This window comes from Anomaloglossus baeobatrachus, chromosome 4, assembly GCF_048569485.1.
Source record: "Anomaloglossus baeobatrachus isolate aAnoBae1 chromosome 4, aAnoBae1.hap1, whole genome shotgun sequence".
In the NCBI taxonomy this organism is placed as follows: Eukaryota; Metazoa; Chordata; class Amphibia; order Anura; family Aromobatidae; genus Anomaloglossus; species Anomaloglossus baeobatrachus.
The window spans coordinates 41,295,237-41,307,706 of NC_134356.1; the positions used below are offsets into that span (position 1 = coordinate 41,295,237).

A 12,470-nucleotide genomic window follows, 5' to 3' on the forward strand; every position below is an offset into this window, starting at 1 on the left:
TGTAGGCTTGTCGGAAGGGATGGGTCTTCAGGTTCCTTTTGAAGCTTTCCATTGTAGGTGAGAGTCTGATATGTTGGGGTAGAGCGTTCCAGAGTATGGGGGAGGCACGGGAGAAATCTTGTATGCGATGGTGGGAAGAGGAGATAAGAGAGGAGTAGAGAAGGAGATCTTGTGAGGATCGGAGGTTGCGTGCGGGTCGGTACCGAGAGACTAGGTCACAGATGTAAGGAGGAGACAGGTTGCAGATCTCACCATTTACATGCTTTCTAAATTTAAAGCCCCTAAAAATGGGATTTGTAAGATATCCCCCCCTTGGGCCATCTCAAGATGATGTGGCCTTGAGGTGTTGAGATAACCAGTGAAATTTTCTGCTATGCAAAAATAAAATAAATAAATATAATAGATATTGCTCCAAGTAAATTTTAAAATTTTAATTTTACAGTACACATTTCATTCGCTTCAGTCACCCATGGGGTCTTACAGCACACTTAGTACGGGTACAGTCATCCAAAATAACACGACCCTCTATGACTTTAAAAACAGTCACTATCAGATCAAGAGTCACCAGATGGCAGGTTCTTTTCCCATTTTGGGAAATGATCTGAAATATAAAATTACATGGAGGGGACGCTGAGTTGATGATGAAGAAGAATCCGGGTCTATGAAATCCACAAGAGGATTGTGGGGTTCCTAAGATTGCATGGACTCTCCAGCGGCTTCACTGGTCGATTCTGCGCTGGTTGATGTGGAGCTGGATAAGTTGGTCACCATAAGCCGCTCTCTGCTACCGAACGCTTCTTTAACTAGAATGATGAGGATAAAAGGAATATGTCAATGGTGAATTCATTCAGAGAACTATCCTTAAAGGGGTTGTCCATTGAAAACAAGTTATTATCTATCTATAGGATACATGGTAACTAGTGATGAGCGGGCACTACCATGCTCGGGTGCTCAGTACTCGTAACTAGTGATGAGCGAGCACTACCATGCTCAGGTGCTCAGTACTCGTAACTAGTGATGAGCGAGCACTACCATGCTCGGGTGCTCAGTACTCGTAACTAGTGATGAGCGGGCACTACCATGCTCGGGTGCTCAGTACTCGTAACTAGTGATGAGCGGGCACTACCATGCTCGGGTGCTCAGTACTCGTAACTAGTGATGAGCGGGCACTACCATGCTCGGGTGCTCAGTACTCGTAACTAGTGATGAGCGAGCACTACCATGCTCGGGTGCTCGGTACTCGTAACTAGTGATGAGCGGGCACTACCATGCTCAGGTGCTCAGTACTCGTAACTAGTGATGAGCGAGCATTACCATGCTCGGGTGCTCAGTACTCGTAACTAGTGATGAGCGGGCACTACCATGCTCGGGTGCTCAGTACTCGTAACTAGTGATGAGCGGGCACTACCATGCTCGGGTGCTCAGTACTCGTAACTAGTGATGAGCGGGCACTACCATGCTCGGGTACTCGTAACTAGTGATGAGCGGGCACTATCATGCTCGAGTGCTCAGTACTCGTAACTAGTGATGAGCGGGCACTACCATGCTCGGGTGCTCAGTACTCGTAACTAGTGATGAGTGAGCACTACCATGCTCGGCTACTCAGTACTCGTAACTACTGATGAGCGGGCACTACCATGCTTGGATGGGCTCGACTCATTTACCGAGTATAATGGATGTGTGTAAAGTGTAGGGAATGCGAGCAATTTTCCAAAAAATCTACTGGAAAAATACTTGAGGTCCCTATTGACTTCCATTAGACTCAGTAAACGAGTGTAAAACTGCTTGTTACAAGTACAGAGCTCCCGAGCATGGTAGTGCTCATTCATCACTAGTTACGAGTACAGAGCTCCCAAGCATGGTAGTGCTCATTCATCACTAGTTACGTATACAGAGCTCCCGAGCATGGTAGTGCTCATTCATCACTAGTTACGAGTGCAGAGCTCCCAAGCATGGTAGTGCTTATTCATCACTAGTTACGAGTACAGAGCTCCCGAGCATGGTAGTGCACATTCATCACTAGTGATAACTTGTTGATCGCGGCGGGTCTGACCGATACACCATTCATTATTTATGTGTTTTCCAGGAAAAGCTCAGCATCTCCATTAAGGGGGGGGAAATAGAAATAAAAAATGGAACAGCAGTCATTTATATGCGCTACTGCTCAACTAACGGGGTGAAAAGGGGTCCATTCTGCTGATCAGTGCTTGTCCCAGTCATCATACCCCACTGGCCAACAAGTTATCACAGCCCCAAGGCCCCTTTAAAAAAAAAAACCAAAAAAAAAACCACAACTATGCTGAGTCCTGCACGTCAATTTACAAAGCTAAAAAGGGGTTTGACCCATCAGGATGACCCTTCCATGTCCCACATTTCTCCTTGAAACTGTGTAGCCCATGTTCCATACTTAATTGCTGTACGGCGGTTGACTAGTCAATTGCCATGCGTCTCCGGAGCTGGTCCCCCGGTGATCAGTGGATTGCAATAATGGTTTCCAAATTACAGGGCTACCCCCTTTTTCTAAAATATAATTTAATTATTTAATATCTGTATTAATGAGATATTTTCATAGCCTCCAAATTTCAGGTTTTGGATAAGGCGTTAACCTCTTAAATACATTGCATTATTTCTTATGTACTAATACAGTATGATAGCCCAGAGCAGCATTCATAATTCTGCAGCTTTAAATTATAAGTCTGTTCGCACAATAACTTTATAATGGAAGCTGCAAAACTGTGATGGTTGCGGTCACCCAAAGGACCCCGCTGACTTATTGGACCACCAAACAGCACTGAATGCAGCTCTAATTATCTGGTCAAAAACGGTGAGATCTGCAATGAAGGAGAATCTGTCGCAAGTGTGAACATAGTCAATGGACTTCTCACAAGACACAAACCTGGAATGTAGGAGACAGTAATTTTCTCCTATATATAATGGCTATAGATTTCTTGATATCATACAAATACCAATGAATGCTGGGAGAGTTCTGCTCTTGAGGCAGCAGAATGGTAAATGCAGCTCTGGAGTACAATACAGATTAACTCAAGATATGTAATTGTATGATTGTCAAGGGAGAAATTTGGGTAAGACTGCTAATGGAGTCTTTGTTCAGGGCAAATCCAGAGGTACGGGCCAAATTAGCCATCTGTACAGATATTATGAGACTCAGTAATCAATGAACACAGGACATGTTCTCTGAGCCCAGGCTTGCGTCTGAACTCGTGTATTCAATGGATCAGATATCAGCATTACATTTCAACCTTCAGACATGTACAAAAAGTATCAATCTATCTTTTCATACACATCGAAACAGTACAGGGAGGTGCGTAGGGCCATGGAACCCACATTTCATCTCACGGATGATACATTCTCTCTTTGTGTGAAACCACTGATAAGCATGAATACCTTCTCTGTTCATTGTTTGTACATTTGTCCTTGGTTAACTCTTTCTGGACCATACAGCTTAGAATCATATTATGGAGTCTGTGCAATTGTCATATAGACACACAGATAATTATGCAATGACATCTATATTTTGATTATTTACATACACAGATAATATTACATTTGAACAAACAATCTATAGCCCAGGCTACCTTCACAAGATCAGTTTCTACAGAGCCTAATATCACTGTGAAATTCACTTACCGGCTGCAATTGTGCTAATGTCCCAAGTCCTCAGTCCATCCTTATGGCCCCCAAATGCATAGAGAAATGGCAAGTCTGGGCAGCATGCTGAGCAGAATAGTATGCCCTAGGGGTTACAAACGAAAAAAACAAACAAAAAACGAATCAAGTCATGAAGACCCAGCAAAGTGGTACAACTCTACGACTGTTTTTGTTGGGGGGTTTTTTACGTACCATGTTCACTATATGGTACAACTGACCTTGCATTATGATTCCCCAGGTGGGTACGAGTTCGTAGATACCAAAGATGTACATGTCCAGGAGAAACATGCAGGCTCCCCGCACGAGCCCGCATTAAAAGGGACAGACACGATCTTGGACATACCAGTACGTCCAATGTCGTGAAGGGGTTAAATAAGCCAATTTTTAATTTAATGATGGAAATACCCCTTTAAAAGGTGATTGGCAGCCTTGGCAATGCAGCACATTCATGTAATATCTAAATGCTTTGATATTGCTATATCGCCAACCTCTGCAGTCAGGCTGTACAGAAAACATATCCTAAAGGCTGAACGCTACCAAATCTATCATTGCTTTAGTATAAATAGTAATAAACCGGACGCTGTGCCCACTGAGCGTAGGGAATTATCACATATACCGAAATGTCTGATACTTTGTCATCTATAAACCTGGTCACGATTTCTTTAACAAACTTGTTTTTAGGGAAATATGAGAATATGAGACCCGTAGGCGGGTGATTCAGGGATGAGCAATACAAGGGGGGGGGGGGGGGGGGGTTTCTTACCATTTTCATATCCCGGGAATGAATGAGACTCGGCTTGTCCATTAAAATGTCCCAGACTTTCACATACTTATCAGCGGAGGACGTTACTAAACAGCCTTTCACCTGACTGCTCAGCTCCAGACCTGGGGGCAGAGGAAAAGAACAAAATGTTACAAATCGGAGAAAATATTAAAGTGTATTTGTCATTTCAAAAAACAATTTCTGGCCATTATACGGCCTGCATTTTCATCAGTTTTCCCCTCTGCAGGCTTTAATTCTAATTTTCAGTCGCCTCTGAGCTAGTGGGTAGACACTAGCTTCTATGTCTCCCAAACACTGCACAGACAGATATGAAGGATTCCTGCGCTCATCTCTCTACGTTGCACTTGTTCAGCAGCAGCAGCATGGGGGACATTATACAGTGGCACTGAGCAGTGTAGCCATGAGTTCAGCTCTGAGGGGAGATAATAGAAAGCAGCAGCCCCCTCTGTGTGTCTCAACCTTCCACACTTTCTCACTGCTCCTCCCTCATTCTCTCCTTTCTGCCTCTATAGACTTGATTAGAAAGCAGTTTAGCTGTATTTCAGAGGGACTGAGCAGCTCAGGGGGACATAAATAAATATAATATAATATAATATTATATATATATATATATATATATATATATATATATATATATATATATATATATATATATATATACATACATACACATATATACACATATATATACACACACACACACATACACACACACATACATATATACACCAAAGTTTGTTGAATTGGCATTGAGCATGTGAACTGTTAAAGGGAACCTGTCACCAGATTTTGACCTTCTGAACTAAAACTAGCACCTTAAGCAGCGCCTGTGCTGTATTCTATAAAAGGTGCACGTTACCCCCTGACCTCCCTTGTATACCCCAAAAATAGCTTTATAAAATCTACATGTATCTAATTGGTCTGGTCCGATGGGCGTCCTAATCTGCACCTCCTGTCCCTCCTTTCGCCGTCCTCCTGTGCTGATTAACATGGATGATGCCACATAGGTGGGTAAAATCTCGCGCCTGCGCAGGTATATTCCAGGCACACCTCGCTCTGCCGTATTCTGGGCAGAGCCGAAAACATAGGTGCGCCTGCACTAACTGGCAACGTCTCTGCGCAGGAGTGAGATTTTGCCCAGCAATGTGGATGACATCGCCCGCTTCATCCACATCGCCGGTCACAATCTAGCGCTTGCCCAAAGAATTTGCCGGTTCGCACAGGTTTTCAGCTCTGCCCGCAATAGAGCAGAGCGAAGTGCGCCTCCACGATCTGGAAATATGGAGATTTTGCCTGTCTACGTGGATGGCACCCGAGGCATCATCCACATATAATCAAACACAGCAGGAGGGCGAAAGGAGGGACAGGAGGCGCAGATTAGGACACCCATGAACCCGACTGGACAATTTATATAAAGGGCGGAAGATTTTATAAAAGGTATTTTTGGGGTCTACGGGGGGGGGGGGGGGGGGGAGGGGGGCGGTCAGGGGGTAACGTGCACCTTTAATAGAATGCAGCACAGGCGCTGCTTAAGGTGCTAGTTTTAGTTTAGAAGGCCAAGATCTGGTGACAGGTTCCCTTTAAAAAAAAAAAAAACGTCCTGAACCATCACTTCTGACTGTTCCAGATAATTTTTAGACAAGATACTTTGTATAAAAAAAAAAAATGGGAAAAGAAGGGAATTTTTACTTACCGTAAATTCCTTTTCTTCTAGCTCCAATTGGGAGACCCAGACAATTGGGTGTATAGCTATGCCTCCGGAGGCCACACAAAGCATTACACTAAAAGTGTAACGCCCCTCCCCTTCTGCCTATACACCCCCCGTGCTGCTACGGGCTCATCAGTTTTGGTGCAAAAGCCAGAAGGAGGAAAAAATTATAAACTGGTTTAAAGTAAATTCAATCCGAAGGAATATCGGAGAACTGAAACCATTTAACATGAACAACATGTGTATACAAAAACAGGGGCAGGTGCTGGGTCTCCCAATTGGAGCTAGAAGAAAAGGAATTTACGGTAAGTAAACAAAATTCCCTTCTTTGTCGCTCCTTATTGGGAGACCCAGACAATTGGGATGTCCAAAAGCAGTCCCTGGGTGGGTAAATAATACCTCATAATAGAGCCGTAACGGCTCCGTCCTACAGGTGGGCAACTGCCGCCTGAAGAACTCGCCTACCTAGGCTGGCATCTGCCGAAGCATAGGTATGCACCTGATAGTGTTTCGTGAAAGTGTGCAGGCTCGACCAGGTAGCTGCCTGACACACCTGCTGAGCCGTAGCCTGGTGTCGCAAGGCCCAGGACGCTCCCACGGCCCTGGTAGAATGGGCCTTCAGTCCTGAGGGAACCGGAAGCCCCGAGGAACGGTAAGCTTCGAGAATTGGTTCCTTGATCCACCGAGCCAGGGTTGATTTGGAAGCTTGTGTCCCTTTATGCTGGCCAGCGACAAGGACAAAGAGTGCATCCGAGCGGCGCAGGGGCGCCGTACGAGAAATGTAGAGTCTGAGTGCTCTCACCAGATCTAACAAGTGCAAATCCTTTTCACATTGGTGAACTGGATGAGGACAAAACGAGGGTAAGGAGATGTCCTGATTGAGATGAAAAGGGGATACCACCTTAGGGAGGAATTCCGGAACCGGACGCAGAACCACCTTCTCCTGGTGAAACACCAGGAAGAAGGGAATTTTGTTACTTACCGTAAATTCCTTTTCTTCTAGCTCTTATTGGGAGACCCAGACGATTGGGGTATAGCTACTGCCCTCCGGAGGCCACACAAAGCACTACACTAAAAAGTGCAAGGCCCCTCCCCTTCTGGCTATACCCCCCCGTGGTATCACGGGTTCTCCAGTTTTAGTGCCAAAGCAAGAAGGAGGAAGCCAATAACAGGTTTAAACAAATTAACTCCGAATAACGTCGGAGAACTGAAAAACCGTTCAACATGAACAACATGTGTACCCGCAAACAACAAAACAATCCCGAAGGACAACAGGGCGGGTGCTGGGTCTCCCAATAAGAGCTAGAAGAAAAGGAATTTACGGTAAGTAACAAAATTCCCTTCTTCTTCAGCGCTCTATTGGGAGACCCAGACGATTGGGACGTCCAAAAGCTGTCCCTGGGTGGGTAAAGAGATACCTCATGTTAGAGCTGCAAAACAGCCCTCCCCTACGGGGGTGTCATTGCCGCCTGCAGGACTCTTCTACCTAAGCTGGCATCCGCCGAAGCATAGGTATGCACCTGATAATGCTTGGTGAAAGTGTGCAGACTCGACCAGGTAGCTGCCTGGCACACTTGTTGAGCCGAAGCCTGGTGTCGTAATGCCCAGGACGCACCCACGGCTCTGGTTGAGTGGGCTTTTAGCCCTGAAGGAACCGGAAGCCCCGCAGAACGGTAAGCCTCTAGAATTGGTTCTTTGATCCATCGAGCCAGGGTGGCTTTAGAAGCCTGTAACCCCTTGCGCGGACCAGCGACAAGGACAAAAAGTGCATCGGAACGGCGCATGGGCGCCGTGCGGGAAATGTAGATTCTGAGTGCTCTCACCAGATCTAGCAAACGTAAGTCCTTTTCATACCGGTGAACCGGATGAGGACAAAAGGAAGGCAAGGATATATCCTGATTAAGATGAAACGAGGATACGACCTTAGGGAGAAACTCCGGAATGGGGCGCAACTACCTTGTCCTGGTGGAACCCCAGGAAGGGAGCCTTGGATGACAGAGCTGTCAGCTCCGACACTCGCCGAAGCGATGTGATCGCAACAAGAAACGCCACTTTCTGTGACAGGCGAGAAAAGGAAAACTTCCTTCAGAGGCTCGAAAGGCGGCTTCTGGAGAGCAACTAGTACCCTGTTCAGATCCCATGGATCTAACGGCCGCCTGTACGGGGGCACAATATGACAGAACCCCTGCAGGAACGTGCGCACCTTAGGAAGACGTGCTAGACGCTTCTGAAAAAACACGGATAGTGCCGAGACTTGCCCTTTAAGGGAGCTGAGCGACAAGCCCTTTTCCAACCCCGATTGCAGGAAGGAAAGAAAGGTGGGCAATGCAAATGGCCAAGGGGATACTCTCTGTGCAGAGCACCAGGATAAGAAAATCTTCCACGTTCTGTGGTAGATCTTAGCAGACGTTGACTTCCTAGCTTGTCTCATTGTGGCTACGACTCCTTGAGATAATCCTGCGGACGCTAGGATCCAGGACTCAATGGCCACACAGTCAGGTTCAGGGCCGCAGAATTCTGATGGAAAAACGGCCCTTGGGACAGTAAGTCTGGTCGGTCTGGCAGTGACCACGGTCGACCGACCGTGAGATGCCACAGATCCGGATCCCACGATCTCCTCGGCCAGTCCGGGGCGACGAGTATGACGCGGCTGCAATCGGATCTGATTTTTGCGCAGTACTCTGGGCAAGAGTGCCAGAGGTGGAAACACATATGCGAGCCGGAACTGCGACCAATCTTGCACTAAGGCGTCTGCCGCCAGAGCTCTGTGATCGCGCGATCGTGCCATAAATGCCGGGACCTTGTTGGTGTGCCGAGACGCCATTAGGTCGACGTCCGGCACCCCCCAGCGGCAACAGATTTCCTGAAACACGTCCGGGTGAAGGGACCATTCCCCCGCGTCCATACCCTGGCGACTGAGGAAGTCTGCTTCCCAGTTTTCTACGCCCGGGATGTGAACTGCGGATATGGTGGATGCTGTGTCCTCCACCCACGTGAGGATTCGCCGGACTTCCTGGAAGGCTTGCTGACTGCGCGTCCCTTCTTGGTGGTTGATGTATGCCACCGCTGTGGAGATGTCCGACTGGATTCGGATCTGCTCTCTTTCTAGCCACTTCTGGAAAGCTAGTAGGGTAAGATACCCTGCCCCGATTTCCAGAACATTGATCTGAAGGGTGGACTCCTGCTGAGTCCACGTCCCCTGAGCCATGTGGCGGAGACAAACTGCTCCCCACCCTGACAGACTCGTATCTGTCGTGACCACTATGAGGTGGGAATAAGCCACTATTGCAGATAGTCCTCGGCCGTCTGGGAAAGGGAGACTTTCCTGTCCAGGGAGGTTGACTGCCCGTTCCATTGGCGGAGAATGTCCCATTGCAGTTGGCGCAGACGAAAATGCGCAAAGGGAACTGCCTCGATGGCTGCCACCATCTTCCTTAGGAAGTGTATGAGGCGCCTTAAGGGGTGCGACTGGCCTTGAAGGAGAGACTGCACCTCTGTCTGCAGTGAACGCTGCTTGTTCAGCGGAAGCTTCACTATTGCTGATAGAGTATGAAACTCCATGCCGAGATACGTTAGTGATTGAGTCGGAGACAGATTTGACCTTGCCAAATTGATGATCCACCCGAAAGTCTGGAGAGTCTCCAGCGTAACATTCAGGCTGCGTTGGCATGCCTCGAGGGAGGGTGCTTTGACGAGTAGATCGTCCAAGTACGGGATCACCGGGTGTCCCTGAGAGTGCAAGACTGCTACCACTGCTGCCATGACCTTGGTGAACACCCGTGGGGCTGTCGCCAGACTGAATGGCAGAGCTACGAACTGAAGATGTTCGTCTCCTATCACAAAACGTAGAAAAACGTTGGTGTTCCGTAGCAATTGGCACGTGGAGATAGTCATCTTTGATGTCTGTTGAGGCAAGGAAGTCTCCTCGAGACATTGAGGCAATGACGGATCGGAGGGATCCCATCCGGAACCGCCTGGCGTTCGCATGCTCGTTGAGCAGTTTCAGGACCAGAACAGGACGGAAGGAACCGTCCTTTTTTGGAGCCACAAAGAGATTGTAGTACAAACCCTCGCCCTCGTTCCTGAGGGGGGACAGGGATCACCACTCCTTCTGCTCATAGAGCGTCCACCGCCTGCAGCAGGGCATCTGCCCGGTGGGGGGTGGGGCCGTTCTGAAGAATGGAGTCGGAGGACGAGAACAGAACACTGTCCTGTGCACGTGAGCACAATGTCCGTCACCCACCGGTCTGTGACCTGTGGCAGCTAAACGTCGCCAAAGGCGGGGGAGTCTGCCATCAACCGCGGATGCGGAGAGAGAGAGAGAGAGCTGAGAGTCCTGAGGAGGCCGCCTTGGTAGCGGTTCCTCCGACTGCCTTCCTTGGGCGTGATTGAGCCCGGCCGGAATCTGAGCCCGTCTGAGGTTTTGTAGCCCTTTTGCACGAGGACAATTGGGACCTGCCGGAGCTTGGGAAGGACCGAAACCTCGACTGTACTTTTAGGACAGTATAAACAGGGTAAGTCGCAGTGCAGACATTGCGGGGTTACGGACGCCTCTGCGGTACAGATGTCCCTGTGCTCAAGGCCAGCTGCGCAAGAACAGCTGAAAAGGTTAGGTTGTCTATACGGCTGTGGATGCCGGAGCAACCGACACGCCGATAGCTTCCTAGACAGATTTCAACCAGAGTCCATCTGTCTGTGAAAGGCATCTTTAAGTGAAGCCCCATCTCCAGTGCAACTATGGCTCTAGATGCAAGCCTGGAGATTGGAGAATCCACCTTTGGACCCTGGGTCCAGCGCTGACCACGTCAGGAGAAACGGGATAACGTGTATCCTAAAAAACGTTTGGAGAAGACGCTTATCTGGTAAGCGTGGTGTTCCTGGACTGCTTCTCTTGTGAGATACTGAAAAAGGACTTCTCCTGTTCGTCTCCTATCTCCACTGGGGGAGCTGAGGGAGAAAGATCCAACCTTCCATTGATGGGCGGTATAGGATCATTCCGTATGGCGTTACCACCCGGTGTATCCGGATTGAGAGCGATGTCAGGATCAACGCCCTGAAGAGCTGCCTTTTGGTCAAGTAGATTGCCCATGGCCTGTCTGGACTGCAAGTCTCTATATTATGACTACTCCGTCCCTGTCCATGGACAGGGTTGACAGGTGGTTTCTTTGGCCACGACTAGTAGAGACCCCGGCAGACGAAGTGCTAGAGACCCCGGCAGACGACGTGCTACAGGGGAGCAGGCACACAATGGGACGGTGTCATGAACAGCATCCCATGTAGTAAAAACAGCACTGAAAATCTGTGTTGCTTTTTTGCCGCTGCCGACTAGCTACCTAGAAGTATATAGCCAAGATTGGTGACCGTACAGTGCAATGTATAGCATACAAGCATAAAGTACAAATGACCACTGCAGCACAAGCAATACAAGCAGCATAGAAGCCTGTGCCCTGGCACCCCTGCTCTTCTGCTGCTGTACACTAGTCATCTAGGGGAATATAGCCCAGAAGAGTGACCCTACAGTGCAATGTATAGCATACAAGCACAAGTACAAAAGAACACTGCAGCACATGCAATACAAGCAGCATAGAAGCCTGTGCCCTGGCACCCCAGCTCTTCTGCTGCTGTAGACTGGTCATCCAGGAGAATATAGCCCAGAAGAGTGACCATACAGTGCAATGTATAGCATACAAGCACAAGTACAAATGCACACTGCAGCCCATGCAATACAAGCAGCATAGAAAAAAAAACCTGTGCCCCAGCACCCTTGGTTTTCTGCTGCTGTAGTCTAGCCATTCCAGGAGAATATAGCTAAGACTAGCGACTGTACAGTGCAGTGTATAGCATACAAGCATAAACACAAATGAACACCTCAGTCGTGCAATACAAGCAGCCTAGAAAGCCTGTGCCTTAGCACACCTGCTTTCCTGCTGCTGATGTGTCGCTCCCCAAGCGGGCATATAGCGACCTATGCAGTTAAAAACAACACATGTACACACTGCAGTATATATATGTGTGGTCAGCACTATGTGTGCCGCTTACCGCCCGCCTATAAGCGGGTGTATGGTCGCCACCGTCCTGCCTGGTTGCCGAAAGTCCGAGCTCGGACTGCAGTAATGGCTGCCGGCTTCTTCCCCATCTCGTGTGAGGAGGGGCGGGCCGTGGGCGTGCCCCAAGGCAGAGCGGGAATCCGGCGTCCGACAGTGTGCAGTGAGAGGGCTGGAGCATGTAAATAAGGCTCCAGCCCTCGGCGCTGCTGATTGCTCAGCGCCTGTCCCCTTCCCTGAGTGACAGGGAGGGGGCGGGAACGAA

The 12,470-nt window shown here is 48.5% G+C and overlaps 1 protein-coding gene across 1 annotated transcript in view; it reads right to left on the bottom strand.

The window, feature by feature from the left end:
• Positions 1–416: 416 nt before the first annotated feature.
• Positions 417–12,470, bottom strand: part of PWP1 (PWP1 homolog, endonuclein) — a 63,229-nt gene continuing 51,175 nt past the window's right edge. The window contains exons 13-15 of the mRNA XM_075342197.1: positions 4,433–4,554; positions 3,649–3,754; positions 417–803 (exon numbers count right to left, since the gene is read on the bottom strand). Coding sequence (XP_075198312.1) covers positions 691–803; positions 3,649–3,754; positions 4,433–4,554 — 341 coding nt within the window. The 3' untranslated portion in view covers positions 417–690. The remainder of the gene's footprint in view (positions 804–3,648; positions 3,755–4,432; positions 4,555–12,470) is intronic.